Below are 21,213 nucleotides of genomic sequence, written 5' to 3'. Positions count from 1 at the left end.
GCCTGCTTGCATTCACTCTATCTATACCCATCAAAATCTTATACACCTCATAGAAATCATAGAAACCCTACAGTGCAGAAGGAGGCCATTCGGCCCATCGAGTCTGCACCGACCACAATCCCACCCAGACCCTACCCCCACATATTTACCCGCTAATCCCTCTAACCTACGCATCTTAGGATTCGAAGGGGCAATTTTTAACCTGGCCAATCAACCTAACCCGCACATCTTTGGACTGTGGGAGGAAACCGGAGCACCCGGAGGAAACCCACGCAGACACGAGGAGAATGTGCAAACTCCACACAGACAGTGACCCGAGCCGGGGATCGAACCCGGGACCCTGGAGCTGTGAAGCAGCAGTGCTAACCACTGCGCTACCGTGCCGCCCTCTATCAAATCTCCCCTCAATCTTCTACGCTCCAGGGAATAAAGTCCCAACCTATTCAATCTCTCTCTGTAACTCAGCTTCTCAAGTCCCGGCAACATCCTTGTGAACCTTCTCTGCACTCTTTCAATCCTATTTACATCCTTCCTGTAACTAGGTGACCAAAACTGCACACAATACTCCAAATTCAGCCTCACCAATGCCTTATATAACCTTACCATAACACTCCAACTTTTATACTCGATACTCCGATTTATAAAGGCCAATGTACCGAAGGCACTCTTTACGACCCTATCCACCTGTGACGTCACTTTTAGGGAACTCTGTACCTGTATTCCCAGATCCCTCTGTTCAACTGCACTCTTCAGAGTCCTACCATTTACCCTGTATGTTCTTCTTTGGTTTGTCCTTCCAAAGTGCAATATCTCACACTTGTCTGCGTTAAATTCCATTTGCCATTTTTCAGCCCATTTTTCTAGTTGGTCCAAATCCCTCTGCAAGCTTTGAAAACCTTCCTCACTGTCCACTACACCTCCAATCTTTGTATCAAGAGCAAACTTGCTGATCCAATTTACCACATTATCATCCAGATCATTGATATAGATGACAAACAACAATGGACCCAACACCGATCCCTGCGGCACACCACTAGTCACAGGCCTCCACTCAGAGAAACAATCCTCCACAACCACTCTCTGGCTTCTTCCATTGAGCCAGTGTCTTATCCAATTTACTACCTCCCCATGTATACCCAGCGACTGAACCTTCCTAACTAACCTCCCATGAGGGACCTTGTCAAAGGCCTTGCTGAAATCCAGGTAGACAACATCCACCGCCTTCCCTTCATCCACTTTCCTGGTAACCTCCTCGAAAAACTCTAATAGATTGGTCAAACATGACCTACCACGCACAAAGCCATGTTGACTCTCCCTAATAAGTCCCTGTCTATCCAAATATTTGTAGATCCTATCCCTTATCACACCTTCCAATAACTTGCCCACCACCGACGTCAAACTTACTGGCCGATAATTTCCCGGATTTCTTTTGGAACCTTTTTTAAACAACGGAACAATATGAGCCACCCTCCAATCATCCGGCACCTCCCCCGTGAATACTGACATTTTCAATATGTCTGCCAGGGCCCCTGCAAGTTCAACACTAGCTTCCCTCAAGGTCCGTGGGAATACCCTGTCCGGTCCTGGGGATTTATCCACTCTGATTTGCCTCAAGACAGCGAGCACCTCCTCCCCTTTAATCTGTAAAGGTTCCATGGCCTCCCTACCAGTTTGCCCTATTTCCGTAGACTTCCGTAGACTCATCCTGAGATCACTCCTCTGAGACCCTATTTTGAAAGGTGGAATTCTCTCACCAAGATTCCTTTGATAGCATTTTCGAAACATTGGCCACTATGATTTAGAAGGGCATGGGCAACACTGGCAAGTTCCTCTCCAAGCTACACAGCACACTGACTTGGAAATATGTTGCAGTTCCTTAACTGTCGCTGGGTCAAAATCCTGTAACAGCACTGTGGGTATACCTAGGCCACATGGACTGCAGCATTTCAAGATGGCAGCTCACCACTACCTCCTCGAGGGCAATTATGGGTGGACAATAAATGCTGGCCTCGTCATCGATGTCCACGTCCCATGAACAAATTAAGAAAAATAGTTGTTTGATAGTACAGAACCTCAGTATTGCTGAAAAATGAGATTTTGTTGAAGCTTTTAGTCTTAGAAACATAGAAGATAGGAGCAGGAGGAGGTCATTTGGCCCTTCGAGCCTGCTCTGCCATTCATCATGATCATGGCTGACTCAATAGCCTAATCCTGCTTTTTCCCCATAACCGTTGATCCCATTCGCCCCAAGTGCTATATCTAGCCGCCTCTTGAATACATTCAATGTTTTGGCATCAACTACTTCCTGTGGTAATGAATTCCACAGGCTCACCACTCTTTGGGTGAAGAAATGTCTCCTCACCTCCATTCTAAATGGTCTACCCTGAATCCTCAAACTGTGACCCCTGGTTCTGGACTCCCCCAGCATCGGGAACATCCTCCTTGCATCTATCCTGTCTAGTCCGGTTAGAATTTTATAAGTTTCTATGAGATCCCCCTCTCATTCGTCTGAACTCCAACGAAAACAATCCTAAACTGGTCAATCTCTCCTCGTGCATCAGTCCTGCCATCCCCGGAATCAGCCAAATAAATCTTTGCTGCACTCCCTCAAGAGCAAGAACACCCTTCCTCAGAAAAGGAGACCAAAACTGCTCACAATATTCTTGGTGTGGCCTCACCAAGGCCCTGTATAATTGCAACAACACATCCCTGCTCCTGTACTCAAAACCTCTCACGTACCATTTACCTTCTTCACTGCCTACTGCACCTACATGCTTACCTTCAACGGCGAGTGCAAAGAACAGTACAGCACAGGAAACAGGCCCTTCCGCCCTCCAAACACTTGGAGGGCCAACTCCAAAAACACTCCACTGCACACTTCCCTCTTCCAATTTACAGCCATTCAGGTAGTAATCTGCCGCCTTGTTTTTGTTTCCAAAGTGAATGACCTCACATTTATCTAAATTATATGGCATCTGCCATTGATTTGTCCACTCACCCAACCTGTCCAATTCATGCTGCAGGATCTCTGCATCCTCGTCACAATTCACCCTCCCTTCCAACTTGGTATCATTTGCAAACTTTGCGATGTTACACTTTGTTCCCTCATCCAAATCATTAATATATATTGTGAATAGTTGGGATCCCAGCATCGATCCCTGTGGCACCCCACTAGTTACTGCCTGCCAATTTAAAAAGGACCCATTAATTCCTACTCTTTGTTTCCTCTCTGCCAACCAGTTTTCTATTCATTTCAATACACCACCCAATCCCATGTGCTTTAATCTTGCACAATAATCTCTTATGCGGGACTTTGTCAAATGCTTTCTGAAAGTCCAAATATATCACATCGACTGGCTCCCCCTTGTCAACTCTACTAGTTACATCTTCAAAGAATTCCAACAGATTTGTCAAGCATGATTTCCCCTTCATAAATCCATGCTGACTCTGTCTGATCCTCCCACTGCTTTCTAAATGCTCCACTATAAAGTCTTTGATAATGGATTTGAGAATTTTCCCCACGACCGATGTTAGGTTTACTGGTCAGTTTTCTCTCTACCTTCCTTTTTGAACATTAGAGTTACATTTGCTACCCTCCAATCTGCAGGGACTGTTCCAGAGTCTATAGAATCCTGGAAGATGACCACCAGTGGATCCACTATTTCCAGATGTAGATTATCAAGCCCTGGGGATTTATCTGCCTTCATTCCCATCAATTTTCCCAGCACCATTTTTCACTAATACTGATCTCCCTCAGTAGACTCTCAGAGGCTATTTCCAAGGGCTGAAATGGTTGCTACGAGAGGACACAGGTTTAAGGTGCTGGGGGGTAGGTACAGAGGAGATGTCAGGGGTAAGTTTTTCACTCAGAGGGTGGTGGGTGAGTGGAATCGGCTGACGTCGGTGGTGGTGGAGGCAAACTCGTTGGGGTCTTTTAAGAGACTTCTGGATGAGTACATGGGATTTAATGGGATTGAGTGCTATAGATAGGCCTAGAGGTAGGGATATGATCAGCGCAACTTGTGGGCCGAAGGGCCTGTTTGTGCTGTGGCTTTCTATGTTCTATGTTCTTCCCTCTCACTAAATTTTGCATTCTTCAACATTTCTGGTGTCTGATCTGTGTCCTCTTCTGTGAAGACAGAACCAAAGTGTTCCCTATTATACATCCCCTGTTTCTGTCTATACAGGACCTACATTTGTCTTCATCAACCGCTTTCTCTTCATGTACTTATCAAAACTCTTAGTGTCAGTCTTTATGTTCCCTGCAAGCTTACTTTCGTACCATCTTTTCCCCTTAATCAATTCCTTGGTCTTTCTTTGCTGAATTCTAAACTGCTCCAAATCCTCAAACCTATTATTTTTCTTGGCCAATCTGTATGCTTCTTCCTTGGATCAAATACTCTCTCTAATTTCCTTTGTAAGCCATGGATTGGCCCTCTTACACATTTTGCTTTTGTGCCAGACAGGAATAAACAGTTGTTGCAGTTCCCCCATGCGTTCCTTGAATGTTTGCCATTACCTATCCACTGTCATCCCTTTAAGTAACTCTCCCCAATCTATCAAGGCCAACTCACGCTTCGTATCTTCATAGTTTCCTTCATTAAGTTTTAGCACCCTCGTCTCCGCATCAATTACTTCATTCTCCATCTTGTTAAAAAATTCTATCATGTTGTGGTCGCTCTTCCCCAAGGGGTCTTGCACTCGTAAGGACAATTTGTAAAAATACCAATGTCAGGGGAAAGAACACTTTATATGGTATGAGTGTGCTGGTTGGTTGCTAAGTGGAATCTGGTCGAGGTGTTGCCATGGAGAATGCACCAGTTAATATTGAATGACAGTTAACTGCCAATCATTGTTTGAAAATTTACATCAGGCAGCTTGACTGATGAAGATGTTGGCCTGAGGAATAAACCAGTGAATGGCTGAGACTTTGTTTAGCTGAAATGGGTGCAGTATGTGTACACCTATACATTATCTTGTAATTGTTGAGTGCAAAACAAAAAGCTTTGATAAAATGTATTTTTTCAGCAATAATTGAATACAAAGAAAGGAAATCACCATTTTTGGGAAAATGGGTTTTAAATCGGTGCTGGGGTTGTGGGAATCGGCTGGAGTAAAGATTGGCTCTGTAAGAGTAGTATTGACGAGTAAAAGAGTGATCAAACTGGTGAGAGAATCAGTGAATTGACTAGACACATGTTTTGCATTTGTGTTTGAAAGGTCTTTGGATTCTATTCCGGCAACAGCAATCGAACGTTTCCGTCCAGCTGCAGAGAACCTGATTGAGCAGCGAGGAGCTTTGGAGGCGTTGGCTGCTGCATTGGCACACATCTCGGGGGCAAAGAGCATTGAACAGCGCTCCCTTCTTAACTCTGATGCGGTAAGCATGACTGCACCTACACAAAGCTGATTCTCACTGGCATACAGCTCCTTCAGTGCATGGTGAGCAGGTTCATTAGTGACGCAGTATCACCAACCTGCACTTCAACTGACAGTGAACCTGCTGGACAGGAGTGCACTCAAGCCTGCCATCACCTTGTGTAAGGCATGCTGCTGCAGGGAGAGGTTCCATAGAGTTTATCACCGTTAAACCATTCATCCCATGTTGTATCTGCCTGCCTTTAGCCACAATTTCACTGCTCTGCCTGCTGTCTCCCCATACTCCTGTATCAATCCCAAACCAATCCCATTGCTCCCTGTATCAATCCCAAACAACTCCCACTCTCTCGCCACGGCCTTGTATCAGTTGCAAAGTACAAATTGTAACTGCACCATGACCCTGAAGTGGAAGACCACCCCTGGCTGATTCTAGGTTCAGTAAGAAGTCTCACAACACCAGGTTAAAGTCCAACAGGTTTATTTGGTAGCACAAGTCACAAGCTTTCGGAGCGCTGCTCCTTCATCAGGTGAGTAGGAGTTCTGTTCACAAACAGGGCATATAAAGACACAAACTCAATTTACAAAAAATTTTGTAAATTGAGTTTGTATCTTTATATGCCCTGTATTGGAAGGTAAGCTCAATGATTTTGAAACAAAAATTAACATGTGAAATTACATCAATAAAATAAGATTTTACAGCTGACCCATGCTGCAGTTGGTTCTCGACGTGAACCCTCCTCCCATATTATTTCATTTCCACTTATCAGCTTTCCACTTTCTTTTCTTCCTCACGAACTTATTTAACTTCTTGTTAAATAAATCAGTGCTATTCCCCTCAACTATGCCTCGTGGCAATGAGTTCCAATTTCTAACCACTCTCGAGGTAAAGTTTCTCCTGAATTTCTTGACAATCTTAAATTTTTGACTCCTGTTTCTGCTCTTCCTAAGTGGAAATACCTTCTGCGCCTGTCATATTGAATTGCTTCATTGTTTTACAGACTTTTCTCAGTTTCCTCTCCTGGAGGGAAGAGGAATCTTTCCTGATAGTTTTAATGTTTTGTTCCAATACCTTTCCTGGAAATCATTTTTGCAGTGCTTCCATATCCTTTTTATAGCATTCCGTTGTATCGGAGTTACCTCAACTGTGCCCTCAGCAGACCAATGTATGGCGTAAACAAGGTTCTGTACATGACAAAACACTGGAAAAGCTCAGCAGGTCTGGCGGCATCTGTGGAGAGAGAAACAGGGTTAATATTTCCAGTCCAATTCTGAGGATGTAATTTTGGACTTGAGCCTCAATAGATGCTGCCAGATCTGCAGGGTTTTTCCAGAACTTTGCTTGTACTTCTGATGGCCAGCACACTATTTTGCTTTTCTTTTGACTTCTGTCCCTCTAGATTTCAACCCCAGTACCATGGGTTTTTGATTTTTTTTTCTGGCCGTAGTAATTTACATCTCTACTTCTAGTAATTGTGTATCACTACCCCCTTATTCCTCTTCATACTTGGCCTATATTAAAATCCATCATCCATTCTCTTAAGTTTGTTAATGTCATGCATTTTGTCACGGTTTTCTTCAATATTAATTATATCCCTAATGCCATCTTGGTTTTGTTTGCATGTCTGATTCCCAAATCCAAATAATTTATGTGAATGGTAAACAACACTGGTCCCAGTACCAAACCTTGTAAATCATCACTTCCCACCCTTCACCAGTTTCAGGTAACTATCTTTCACAAGCCCAGTTTCTGCATTTGTTTTAGCCAGATTACAATCCATTCTGCTACCTGCTGTGTGACTCTGAGTGCTTTGATCTAAGACATGAGACAATCATATGGTATTTTACTAAAAGCCTTTAAAATTCCAAAGCAAGGAACTATCTTGAATAAAATTTCATGTTCAGTTCTTGAGCATGCCAAAGCCCTTTCTTTCAGACCTATCATGTTCTAATCAAAAATGATTGTTTACTCTTACTAGGTATGTGTGCCTATGTTTATTTGCCTCAGTTAACTTGGAAATTAACACACACATTCTGTCTCAGGGTTATACAACAATGGTGTTGGCTTGTTCAGTAGAGATGCACAGCATGAGTTACGCATTTCGGGAACTGAAGGAACAGCTGGGAGAGAGCTTTGAAAACAAAGTGAAGAGGATGAGATTCCTAAAGGGTAAAATGGTATGTTGGCAGTATAATGTGCCATTCTTTCACTGCAGCCTTTAAAGCCTTCAAATCAGAGAATTCTATGGCTACAAGCTGGACCTGTATCTAATCAATGTGCCCTGGAAAAATGGCCAAACAGCTCAGTCCAGTTTTTACTTTTATTACGGAAGCAATCTGTCCCAGGGCCTGGAGGTTTGGAAAGGACTGTTTCTAGTGTTGCACAGGTGGATAACCCTGAAAATTGAACTCCCAGGTCTGATGATGGGGAGCGTTAGCAAAGACAGGGGTTTACATTTGTCATTCATGGTGTTCACTTTCGCACTCTGCCTATGTCAACAGTACACAAGATGGTTACACAATGCTGGTGTTTCTGTCAAGTGCCAAGCAGAGTTTGACATTCCGCATGTTTCTTGAGGAAAGCAGAATGCTTGGAGTTGATAATGTAGGTGCCAAATGAAATCCAAGGTGGTGTTTTGGCTTTGTTGTGGTGGAGTGCTCTCTAAGATCTCGGACATCAGGCCAGTACGCTGTCAAGTGACTGCGGCTGATAATTTTCACTGCTTCCAGAACCAGGACTCAAATGGGACCTTACTGGGCACAGGTTCTGGGTGGCAGCTGCACGCACTGGGTCCTGTTCTGTTCCCTGTCAGTGTGTCTCAAAGGTTTATCATTCACAGCCTGGTTGGCATTTGTCCTTGTATTATCAGTTCTGCCATTTGAATGGTTTTCCTTTCTTGTGAACATTTGTGTCATATGTTCAACCTTTTAAATAAACCTCCACCGCTAAACAATGGTGTGATATTAATTTCAGGGGCAAGTTTAATTGACAAATTTACTGGGCTCTAGAATTCTTTTCGATGCAGAAGAAATCAGATCTAAAGTGTGATCCATCATGTGATGAAATGGCCTAACTCTGTCTGTATCTCCTTGTGTAGGGTGTGTGTTTCGATATTCCCGAAGATTCTCTGGAGATCTTGAAGGTACTTTCAACTTTCTTTATGGAGACCTATTAATTATTGAATTTTAGCTTTCTGTTGACACGATTACCGTTAAAACAAAAACATTTCTCTCCATTGGCAGATTATTTCCCACAACGTACCAAGAAAAGGCCATTCAAATGGGCAAACCGCAATTCTCTTATAGTTTAACTCTCCCATTGAAGTGAATCCCTCCAGTACTGTAACTGCTTCATGAAGTGAATCCCTCCAGTACTGTAAATCTTACTGAAGTTAGTCCCTCCAGTATTCTAATTTTTATTAAAGTGGATCCCTTCAGTTCTGCAACTCCCACAGAAGTGAATCCCTCCAGTTCTGTAACACTTATTGAAGTTAATCCCTCCAGTACTGTAACACTTATTGAAGTGAATCCTCAGTACTGTAACACATATTGAAGTTAATCCCTCCAGTATTGTAACTCTTACTGAAGTAAGTGTAACTCTTACTGTACTCTTACTGAAGTGGCGGCACGGTAGCACAGTGGTTAACACTGCTGTTTCACAGCTCCAGGGACCTGGGTTCGATTCCCGGCTTGGGTCACTGTCTGTGTGGAGTTTGCACATTCTCCTCGTGTCTGCGTGGGTTTCCTCCGGGTGCTCCGGTTTCCTCCCAGAGTCCAAAGATGTGCGGGTTAGGTTGATTGGCCGTGCTAAAATTGCCCCTTAGTGTCCTGCGATGCGTAGGGTAGAGGGATTAGTGGGTAAATATGTAGGAATATGGGGGTAGGGCCTAGGTGGGATTGTGGTTGGTGCAGACTCGATGGGCCGAATGGCCTCTTTCTGCGCTGTAGGGTTTCTATGATTTCTATGAAGTTAATCCCTCCAGTCCTGTAACTCTTATTGTAGTGAATCCCTCCAGTACTGTCACTCCCATTGAAGTTAATCTCTCCAGCACTATAACTCTTATTCAAGTTAATCCCGCCAGAATTGTAACTCTTATTGTAGTGAATCCCTCCAGTACTGTAACTCACATTGAAGTTATTCTCTCCAGCACTATAACTCTTCTTCAAGTGAATCCCTCGAGTACTGTAACACTTATTGAAATGAATCCCTGCAGTAGTGTAACTCTGAAGTGAATCCCACCAGTACTGTAACTTTTATTGGAGTAAATCCCTCCAGTTCTGTAATTCTTATTGAAGTTAATCCCTCTAGTACTGTAACTCTTATTGAAGTTAATTCTTATTGAAGTGAATCCCTCCAGTACTGTAACTCTTATTGAAGTGAATCCCTCCAGTACTGTAACTCTTATTGAAGTGAATCCCTCCTGTACTGTAACTCTTATTGCAGTGAATCCTTCTAGTACTGTAACACTTATTGAAGTTAATCCCTCCGGTATTGTAATACTTATTGAAGTTAATCCCTCCAGTACTGTAACTCTTATTGTAGTGAATCCCTCCAGTACTGTAACTCTTATTGCAGTGAATCCCTCCAGTACTGTAACTCTTATTGTAGTGAATCCCTCCAGTACTGTAACTCTTATTGTAGTGAATCCCTCCAGTACTGTAACTCTTATTGAAGTTAATTCTTATTGAAGTGAATCCCTCCAGTACTGTGACTCTTGCTGAAGTTACTCCCTCCAGTACTGTAACTCCCATTGAAGTTAATCTCTCCAGCACTATAACTCTTATTGAAGTTAATCCCTCCAGTATTGTAACTCTCCCTCCAGTACTGTAACTCTTAGTGCAGTGAATCCCTCCAGTACTGTAGCTCTTATTGCAGTGAATCCCTCCAGTACTGTAACTCTTATTGCAGTGAATCCCTCCAGTATTGTAACTCTCCCTCCAGTACTGTAACTCTTAGTGCAGTGAATCCTTCCAGTACTGTAGCTCTTATTGCAGTGAATCCCTCCAGTACTGTAACTCTTATTGCAGTGAATCCCTCCAGTATTGTAACTCTCCCTCCAGTACTGTAATTCTTATTGCAGTGAATCCCTCGAGTACTGTAACTCTTATTGAAATGAATCCCTGCAGTACTGTGACTCTGAAGTGAATCCCACCAGTACTGTAACTCTTATTGCAGTGAATCCTTCTAGTACTGTAACTCTTATTGAAGTGAATCCCCCGTACTGTAACTCTTATTGAAGTTAATCCCTCCAGTACTGTAACTCCCATTGCAGTGAATCCCTCCAGTTCTGTAACTCTTATTGAAATGAATCCCTGCAGTAGTGTAACTCTGAAGTGAATCCCACCAGCACTGTAACGCTTATTGAAGTGAATCCCTCCGGTTCTGTAACTCTTATTGCAGTGAATCCCTCCAGTTCTGTAACTCTTATTGAAGTGATTCCCTCCAGTACTGTAACTCTCATTGAAGTGAATCCCTCCAGTACTGTAACTCTTACTGAAGTTAGTACCCCCAGTATTCTAATTTTTATTAAAGTGAATCCCTTCAGTTCTGCAACACCCATTGAAGTTAATCCCTCCAGTACTGTAACACTTATTGAAGTTATTTCCTCCAGTACTGTAAATATTATTGAAGTGAATCTATCCAGTTCTGTAACTCCCATAGAATTTTGTCTCTCCAATACTGTAACTCAAATCTAAGTATCTGGTGCATGTTCAATTTTCCTGGTATCTGATGCGAGTTGAGTTTTCTGGTTTCTCTGACCTCCGGCCCAAGCAGGTTATTCTCCATGTGTTTAGTGAATATACCCTACATTAACCATGTTGTATCGTTCACAGGGAAGCTGGCATGACGGTCGTCGCTGGCAGCTCACTGTCGCAACCAAGTTACCAGAACTGGAGGAAGAAATGTGGGGTGGAGGGTCCAAATTCAGGAAGCATTCCTTCAACAGAGGAGGAGGAGGATTCAAGAGGGGTCAGAATGGCAGAGGCATGAAGAGAAGTTTCAATAGAACCTTCCGGTAATGGGGTGTGAACAGGCGCATGCCAAACCTTGCCACTTTTGATGTCCCAGTTACTGATTTAAAGGCTGCGCTAGTGTGACAGACTTGTGTATTTATCATGTTATTTTAAATGCACACGACACTGGCTGGAATTGGTTGGGTAAAAACTGAGTGTGACAGTCAAGGGATCATTTACTTGGATGGATGGTTACAGAAAAAATAAAAAGTATTCCTTTAACTTTCAGCCTGTGAACATTTGTTAATCAGTGGAAACACTGGCCATTTACCTTCACCAGTGCAGATAGAGTTGCTAAGTCTTGATGCATGAGTTTCTAAGTAAGTGAGAGTCCGGCATTCTATCAAGGGACACCACAACTGAACTCAGTTCCTCACGTTGCCAGGTGCCTGTATACTCCCTTAGAACAGAGGATCATAGGAATTCTGAGCATAAGTAGAAAAAGGGCGGCACGGTAGCACAGTGGTTAGCACTGCTGCTTCACAGCTCCAGGGACCTGGGTTCGATTCCCGGCTTGGGTCACTGTCTGTGTGGAGTTTGCACATTGTCCTCGTGTCTGCGTGGGTTTTCTCCAGGTGCTCCGGTTTCCTCCCACAGTCCAAAGATGTGCGGGTTAGGTTGATTGGCCATGCTAAAATTGCCCCTTAGTGTACTGAGATGCGTAGATTAGAGGGATTAGTGGGTAAAATATGTAGGGATATGGGGGTAGGGCCTGGGTGGGATTGTGGTTGGTGCAGACTCGATGGGCCAAATGGCCTCTATGGTTTCTATGATGATTTCTATAAGTAGGCAAATTCAGCCTTTGAGCCTGCTCCAGCATTTAATCAGATCATGGCTGGTCTCTCCCTGGTCTCAAATGCACCTCCCACCTGTTCCCCCATATCCCTCCTTCCTTTTTTATTAGAAATGTATCTGCTTCTTGAAACCATTTAATGATTTAGACTCCACCACACGATGGGGCAGCGAGTTCCACAAATTCACCACCCTCTGCGAGAAGTAGTTCCTCCTCATCTCAGTTTTAAATCTACCGCCTCTCAACATATACCTATGACCTCTTGTTCAAGATTGCCTCATAAGAGGAAACATTTGGTCTACGTTTATTTACCCTTCATAAAACCATGCTGACAATGATGGATTGAGCTTTGTCTTTCCAAATGCTCAGTCATCTCCACCTTAATGATTGATTCCAGCAACTTCCCCACCACAGAGGTCAAGCTAACTGACCTATAATTTCCTACTTTTTGCCCCTCTCCCTTTTTGAATAAGGGCGTTACATTCGCATGTTTCCAATCCACCGGGACCTTACCACAATCCAAGGAATTTTGAAATATCATAACCAATGCGTCCACTAGAAGCAGTGGTTGTGTGAGTGATTAGGAACAAGATGGTTCTCTCCTCACTCCTGCTAAGTTAATTGCCTGGTTCAGAGATCAGCTAACTGAGCTGGAGGTAATTGTGATGTGTGTGGCTACCCTCTGTTGTCTGTTGTATTTATCAGGTTTCCTGAGGCAGCGTGAGGTTATGGGCTGGGAGTGGGGGGGGTCATCTTGTGTCTCAGCTTGCTCTGCTCACTCAAAACCTTGATGTTTGGCAGTCAAACCATGACTAAGTGCCCAATTCAGTCACTTTCCTCTTGCATAAACTTTTGGTGTTGAGTTTAGATAAATAGGAGCACAAATTGTTTGCTGAGCCATTGAAGTCCATCACCTTTATGTTGTTATGTGATTGAAGTTTCCTAACCAAATATTGTCAAATTCAATGGAACACAAAAAGGCATTTAGCCAATCATCTATTCTCCGTACACTTTGAGGCCCTCCACCCTCTTTTGATTAGTCAAACACAATCGACCTTTTATAAATCCATGCTACCTCTCCTTAATTAACTCAAACGTTAACAAGTGCCTGTCATTTTTTTGTTCATTATTGTTTCTTAAAACCTTACCCACCACTGATAAACTAACTGCTTGTCGTTAAAAGGAATGTCTTTGCATCTTTTCTTGAACAAGGATGTTACATCTGGAGATTGGAAGATTATGGCAAGCCCTTTCACTGTTTTCATTGCCAGTTCCTTCAGAAATCTGGGATGCAAGCCACCAGCACCAGGTGATTTATCCACTCTTAGAATCATGGAATCCTACAGTGCAGAAGGCGGCCATTCGGCCCATCGAGTCTGTACCGACCACAATGCCACCCAGGCCCTATCCCCATAATCCCATGCACATACCCTAGCTAATCCCCCTGGCACTAAGGGACAATTTAGCAATACCAATCCACCTAACCCGCGCATCTTTGGACTGTAGGAGGAAACTGGAGCACCCGGAGGAAACCCACGCAGACACAGGAAGAACGTGCAAACTCCACACACACCGGAATTGAAAACGGGTCCCTGGCGCTGTGAAGCAGCAGTGCTAACCACTGGGCCACTCTTGACCTTTCCAGCCCACCCTGTTTCCATCCCATCCATTCCAGTACCTTGCTTTAACTTTTATTTGAACAATACTGCCAACTGCCTGGAGGAGCACTGCAATGAGAGACCCTAGTTACATAGCAATGAACTTGATATCTGAAACACCAAGGTAACTGACACATCGCAAGCTGCCTTATGTCAGATCTAACCACCCTGAAGGTAGGTATGCATTGTAAACCAAAATGAGACGATTCTGAGACTTGTGTATGTTGGGGTGTAGTCCCTCTAAGAGAATGGGTGAGTTGACCCGGGGTGTGGGGTGAACCCCGGGACCGCCCTGAGAGGGTAGTTGTCGTTTGGAATGTGGAGCGAGTAAGACTGCAATAAATATCCGTGTTCCCTGATGCGTGTCTGTGGAGTGAGTTCTTGAAGATAGTAAGAAGTCTGGAAAGGCGACGGCTAAGAGGGGATCTTATTGAAACATATAAGATGATTAGAGGTTTAGATAGGGTGGATAGTGATAGCCTTTTTCCTCTGATGGAGAAATCCAGCACGAGGGGGCATGGCTTTAAATTGAGGGGGGGTAGTTATAGAACCGATGTCAGGGGTAGGTTCTTTACCCAGAGGGTGGTGAGGGATTGGAATGCCCTGCCAGCATCAGTAGTAAATGCGCCTAGTTTGGGGGCGTTTAAGAGATCCGTAGATAGGTTCATGGATGAAAAGAAATTGGTTTAGGTTGGAGGGTCACAGTTTTTTTTTTTAACTGGTCGGTGCAACATCGTGGGCCGAAGGGCCTGTTCTGCGCTGTAATGTTCTATGTTCTATGTCTCACAATGCCAAGTTAAGAGTCCAACAGATTTATTTGGAATCAAACTTTCAGAGCGCTGCTCCTTCATCAGGTGAGTGGGACACTCTGAAAGCTCATGATTCCAAATAAACCTGTTGGGACTTCAACCTGATGTTGTGAGACTTCTTACTGTGCCCACCCCAGTCCAACGCTGGCATCTCCATATCATGACTTCTTGAAGATACTCCTTGGTACTAAAGAACTTTAACAGAACGGCAGTTGCAGGTGGTGGATGTGAACAAGTGGGACCATGGGCAAGGAGCCAAGCTCCTGCTTCTGCAATTCTGTATCTTCATTGAACTGCAAAGTGACAAAACTGTGAAATTGGTCACGAGGGTTCAAAGTTCACATAATACCAACTATTTGCATTTAAAAAACAACTTTAATGTAGAATGTGGTACGGTGCAAAGGTGTTACCAAACATAAATTAGCACTCATTTCCTAAAGGAGCGATTCAGACAGATGATTCCAGGTGACACAGTGGTTAGCATTTTGCCTCACAGTGCCAGGAGCCCGGGTTCAATTCTGGCCTCGGGTTTCCTCCGGGTGCTCCGGTTTCCTCCCAAAAATGACCAAAGTCCAAAGATGTGCCCGTTAGGTGGATTGGCCATGCTAAACTGCCCCTTAGTGTCCCAGGACGTGTACGTTAGGGGGATGGTAAATGTGTGGAGTTACGGGAATAGGGCATGGGTGGGATTGTAGTTGGTGCAGACTCGATGGGCCGAATGGCCTGTAGGGATTCTATTCTGTAATTAAAAATTTAGTTGAAGAAGTGTGTTTTACCGAGTGATAAAGGGTTAAAGAGAGAATGCTAGAATTTGGGATCTGTCCCTGATTCCTGCATTTCCTTTAATCATATTTCGATTTGGTGTTTTAAATTTTCTATGATAAAATTTCCTTTACACTTTGTATTTTAGTTCATAGAATCCCTACAGTGCAGGAGGCCATTTGGCCTATCCAGCCTGCACTGATAATCCTACCCAGGTCTTATCCCCATGTATTTACCCTGCTAAGGGGCAATTTAGCATGGCCTATCCACCTAATCTCCTCATATTTGGACTGTGGGAGGAAACGAGCACCCGGAGGAAACCCACGCAAACACGGGGAGAACGTGCAGACTCCACACAGACAGTGACCCGAAGCTGGAATTGATCTCTGGCAGTGTGAGGCAATGGGAGGCCTAAAAGGTAGGGATATGTTCAGTGCAACTTGTGGGGCGGAAGGGCATGTTTTGTGGTGTAGTTTTTCTATGTTTCTAACTGCCATGCCATCCTGGTTTGGACGGTTGCCTTCTTTTAGGAGGCAGTCCTTCTAGATTTAGCAATACCAATCCACCTAACCCGCACATCTTTGGACTGTAGGAGAAAACTGGAGCACCCAGAGGATCCCACGCAGACACGGGAAGAACGTGCAAACTCCACACACCGGAATTGAACCCGGCTGTCCCAGTGATTTTGTATAGTGGCATCCTCCCGCCTCCGGGTGGCGCTGTCACGAGTCCTGCCCCCTCCTCTCCCGCCGCCGGTGGCGCTGCGCTGTCTGCCAGTGTGGGTGAAGATGGCGGCCCAGGTGGTGGGGTGCGAGTTGGGGCTGAAATATTCCCGGGCTCTGAATCTGTCGGAAGTGGAATCGAAGCGGGACCTGGAGTCGGAGCCGTACCGCTCCAAGTACACGGCCCGGGAGCTGCTGAAGGAGCTGAGGGCGGAGGTGGGCCAGCGGGCCCAGGCCGGGGAGGCGGACGAAGAGCCGGCCCTGGATGCCGAGTGGTTGCAGAAAGCCGCCGTGCTGGAGCTGCAGCTCGGCCTGAACCATACCGAGACCGAGGAGCTGTCTGCCGGAGAGGAGCACCTCGCCAAGTGTGTCCAGATCCTGGAGACGATGAAACTCCGGCCCGAGGCTGTGTCTGTTTTCATCCAGGCGCAGGTAAGGAGTTGGTCTCCCGGCAACCGGCTGGGTCACCAGCCCAGACTCCAGGACATTGTGGCTGTTGGCAGAGGAGAAAAGGGGCAGAGAGCCCAGAATATTCTGCTGGTGGGATCAGTAAAGTCAGTGAACTCAATACTATCACTGATATCAGTAAATCCCAGAAATCATTGAAACCTCAGAAATCACTGAAGTCAGTAAAATCAGGGAGATCCCAGAAATCATTGAAATGTCTGAAATCAGTGAAATCCCAGAAATTAATGAAATCACCAAGAGAATATGAAACAAGGAAATGGCAGAGATTCCAGTTGGAAGTTGTTGAACTCCATGATGATTCCAAAAGGCTGTCAGATTCCTCATGGGGAGATGAGGTGTTGTTTATCCAGTTTGGGTGTGATTGACTGGAACATTGATTTGATTTGATATGAGTTATTGTCACATGTATTAACATAGTGAAAAGTTGTTTCTTGCACGCTATACAGACAGAGCATACCGTTCATAGAGAAGGAAACGAGAGAGGTGCAGAATGTAGTGTTACAGTCATAGCTAGGTTGTAGAGAAAGATCAACTTAATGCAAGGTAAGTCCATTCAAAAGTCTGACAGCAGCAGGGAAGAAGCTGTTCTTGAGTCGGTTGGTACGTGACCTCAGACTTTTGTATCTTTTCCCGATGGAAGAAGGTGGAAGAGAGAATGTCCGGGGTGCGTGGGGTCCTTAATTATGCTGGCTGCTTTGCCGAGGCAGCGGGAAGTCAATGGATGGGAGGTTGATTTGCTTGATGGATTGGGCTACATTCATGACCTTTTGTAGTTCCTTGCGGTCTTGGGCAAAGCAGGAGCCATACCAAGCTGTGATACAATCAGAAAGAATGCTTTCTGTGGGGCATCTGTAAAAGTTGGTGAGAGTTGTAGCTGACATGCCAAATTTCCTATTGCAACAGGCAGAGGACAGAGATGTCAGTGTGAGAACCAAGTGACACGCCACAGAAAGAGCAGGGTCAAGCTTGCAGACTGATGGAACTGTGCCACAAACCAGCTCCAGTTTGTGTTTTGTCGCCTCAGTGTAAACATGACATTGTGAACAGCAAATACACTGAACTAAATTCAAAAAGTAAATCTCTGCTCCACCTGGAAGCAGTGTCTGTGACTGGGACAGAGGAGACAGGAGAGGACTGTGCTTCCTTGGAAAGGTTCTGTGGGAAAGAGTCTGATGGTGGAGCGGTGGGATGCTGAAAGAAGGGTGAGGAAAGTGATCATGGCAGAAAATTATCAATTCAATTCAGCAGCTGGTGGAGTGAAAGGTCTGAAGAGAGGACCCCTCTCATGGTTCTGAGAGTGTCTCTCCCGGAGAGAGCTGAGAGCAAAAGAACAGCAAGTGTGGCAAACATGCGCAGGTGCCTGGTCATCAAAGGTAAGAGTGTAGGAAGAGAAGCAACTAATCTTCTGACACCAATTAGATTGAGAGCAGTCCCACCATATTGAAGGTGCTGGAGGAGGATAGCGTGGTGGTCAAAGACTGCTGACAGGTGGTCTTTCCCTTTGTCACAATCACAGAGGATGTCATTTGTGACTTTAATAAAGAGCCATTCAGCATTATGGCAAAGGCAGAATTCTGATTGCAGGGATTCAAAGACAGAATTCTAATTACAGGGATTCAAAGACAGAATTCTGATTGCAGGGATTCAAAGACAGAATTCTGATTGCAGGGATTCAAAGACAATTCTGATTGCAGGGATTCAAAGACAGAATTCTGATTGCAGGGATTCAAAGACGGAATTCTGATTGCGGGATTCAAAGACGGAATTCTGATTGCGGGATTCAAAGGCAGAATTCTGATTGCAGGACTTCAAACATGGAGTTGTGGGAAAGATGAGAGAATGAATTTGAAACGTTTCTTTTTAATTCATTTATGGGATGTGGACATCGCTGGTTAGGCCAGCATTTATTGCCCATCTCTCACTGCCCTTGAGAAGGTAGTGGTGAGCTGTCTTCTTGAACTGCTGCAGTCCCTGACATGTAGGTACACCCACAGTGCTGTTAGGGAGGGAAGAAATAGAACATTACAGCGCAGTACAGGCCCTTCGGCCCTCGATGTTGCGCTGACCAGTGGAACCAATCTAAAGCCCCTCTAATCTACACTATTCCAATATCATCCATATGTTTATCCAATAACCATTTGAATGCTCTTAATGTTGACGAGTCCACTACTGCTGCAGGCAGGGCATTCCACGCCCTTACTACTCTCTGAGTAAAGAACCTACCTCTAGCATCTGTCCTATATCTCTCACCCCTCAATTTAAAGCTATGTCCCTCTGTAACCTGCCACTTCCCTCCGCACTGTCTACAATTCCACCGACTTTAGTGTCATCCGCAAATTTACTAATCCATCCTTCCACGCCCTCATCCAGGTCATTAATAAAAATGACAAACAGCAGTGGCCCCAAAACAGATCCTTGCGGTACACCATTAGTAACTGAACTCCAGGATGAACATTTCCCATCAACCACCACCCTCTGTTTTCTTCCAGCTAGCCAATTCCTGATCCAAACCACTAAATCACCCTCAATCCCATGCGTCCGTATTTTCTGCAAAAGCTTACCATGGGGAACCTTATCAAATGCTTTGCTGAAATCCATATACACCACATCAACCGCTTTACCCTCATCCACCTCTTTGGTCACCTTCTCAAAGAACTCTAAGGTTTGTGAGGCACGACCTACCCTTCACAAAACCGTGCTGACTATCCCTAATCAAATTATTCCTTTCTAGGTGATTATAAATCCTATCTCTTATAATCCTTCCCAATACTTTGCCCACAACAGAAGTAAGGCTCACCGGTCTATAATTACCAGGGTTGTCTCTACTCCCCTTCTTGAACAAGGGGACAACATTTGCTATCCTCCAGTCTTCTGGCACTGTTCCTGTAGACAATGACGACACAAAGATCAAAGCCAAAGGCTCTGCAATCTGCTCTCTAGCCCCCAGAGAATCCTAGGATAAATCCCATCCGGCCCAGGAGACTTATCTATTTTTACCCTTTTCCAGAATTGCTAACACCTCTTCCTTATGAACATCAATCCCATCCAGTCCAACAGCCTGCATCTCAGTACTCCCCTCGACAACACTGTCCCTCTCCAATGTGAATACCGACGAAAAATATTCATTTAGTGCCTCTCCTATCTCTTCAGACTCCACGCACAACTTCCCACTACTGTCCTTGACTGGCCCTAATCTTACCCTAGTCATTCTTTTACTCCTGACATACCTATAGAAAGCTTCAGGGTTTTCCTTGATCCTACCTGCCAAAGACTTCTCATGTCCCCTCCTGGCTCTTCTTAACTCTTTCTTTAGGTCCTTCCTGGCTAACCTGTAACTCTCAAGTGCCCTAACTGAGCCTTCACGTCTCATCTTAACATAAGTCTCCTTCTTCCTCTTCACAAGAGATTCAACCTCCTTAGTAAACCACGGTTCCCTCACACGTCTGCTTCCTCCCTGCCTGACAGGTACATATTTATCAAGGACGCGTAGTAGCTGTTCCTTGAACAAGTTCCACATTACAATTGTGCCCATCCCCTGCAGTTTCCTTCCCCAACCTATGCCAGCTAAAGCTTGCTTCATCGCATCATAATTTCCTTTCCCCCAGCTATAACTCTTGCCCTTTGGTATATACCTATCCTTTTCCATTGCTAAGGTAAATGTAATCGAATTGTGGTCACTGTCACCAAAGTGCTCACTTACCTCCAAATCTAACACCTGGCCTGGTTCATTACCCAGTACCAAATCCAATGTGGCCTCGCCTCTTGTTGGTCTATCTACATACTGCATCAGGAAGCCTTCCTGCACACATTGGACAAAAACTGACCCCTCTAAAGTACTCGAACTATAGCTTTTCCAGTCAATATTTGTAAAGTTAAAGTGTCACAGTACAACTACCCTGTTAATTTCGCTCCTATCCAGAATCATCTTTGCAATCTTTTCCTCTACATCTCTGGAACTTTTCAGAGGTCTATAAAAAACTCCCAACAGGGTGACCTCTCCTTTCCTGTTTCTAACCTCAGCCCAAACTACCTCAGTAGACGAGTCCTCATCAAATGTCCTTTCTGCCATTGTAATACTGTCCTTGACTAACAATGCCACACCTCCCCCTCTTTTACCACCTTCCCTGCACTTACTGAAACATCTAAACCCTGGAATCTGCAACAACCATTCCTGTCCCTGCTCTATCCATGTCTCCGAGATGGCCACAATCGAAATCCCAGGTACCAACCCATGCTGCAAGCTCATCCACCTTAAGAACATAAGAAATAGGAGCAGGAGTAGGCCATCTAGCCCCTCGAGCCTGCCCCGCCATTCAATAAGATCATGGCTGATCTGACGTGGATCAGTACCACTTACCCGCCTGATCCCCATAACCCTTAATTCCCTTACCGATCAGGAATCCATCCATCCGCGCTTTAAACATATTCAGCGAGGTAGCCTCCACCACCTCAGTGGGCAGAGAATTCCAGAGATTCACCACCCTCTGGGAGAAGAAGTTCCTCCTCAACTCTGTCTTAAACCGACCCCCCTTTATTTTGAGGCTGTGTCCTCTAGTTTTAACTTCCTTACTAAGTGGAAAGAATCTCTCCGCCTCCACCCTATCCAGCCC

At 44.7% G+C, this 21,213-nt stretch overlaps 2 protein-coding genes across 2 annotated transcripts in view; both read left to right on the top strand.

Moving 5' to 3' along the window:
- The window catches only part of ddx21 (DEAD (Asp-Glu-Ala-Asp) box helicase 21), an 80,948-nt gene extending 69,329 nt beyond the window's left edge, over window positions 1-11,619 (top strand). The window contains exons 12-15 of the mRNA XM_078223663.1: window positions 5,221-5,380; window positions 7,420-7,554; window positions 8,475-8,519; window positions 11,212-11,619. Of these exons, the coding sequence (XP_078079789.1) occupies window positions 5,221-5,380; window positions 7,420-7,554; window positions 8,475-8,519; window positions 11,212-11,397 (526 nt within the window). The 3' untranslated portion in view covers window positions 11,398-11,619. The remainder of the gene's footprint in view (window positions 1-5,220; window positions 5,381-7,419; window positions 7,555-8,474; window positions 8,520-11,211) is intronic.
- Window positions 11,620-16,134: 4,515 nt separating this feature from the next.
- kifbp (kinesin family binding protein) overlaps window positions 16,135-21,213 on the top strand; it is an 81,073-nt gene continuing 75,994 nt past the window's right edge. Inside the window, exon 1 of the mRNA XM_078223662.1 lies at window positions 16,135-16,567. Coding sequence (XP_078079788.1) covers window positions 16,202-16,567 — 366 coding nt within the window. The 5' untranslated portion in view covers window positions 16,135-16,201. The remainder of the gene's footprint in view (window positions 16,568-21,213) is intronic.

The sequence above is a fragment of the Mustelus asterias genome, chromosome 11 (genome assembly GCF_964213995.1).
Source record: "Mustelus asterias chromosome 11, sMusAst1.hap1.1, whole genome shotgun sequence".
NCBI lineage: Eukaryota > Metazoa > Chordata > Chondrichthyes > Carcharhiniformes > Triakidae > Mustelus > Mustelus asterias.
This window is presented reverse-complemented; position numbering and strand designations above follow the sequence as displayed.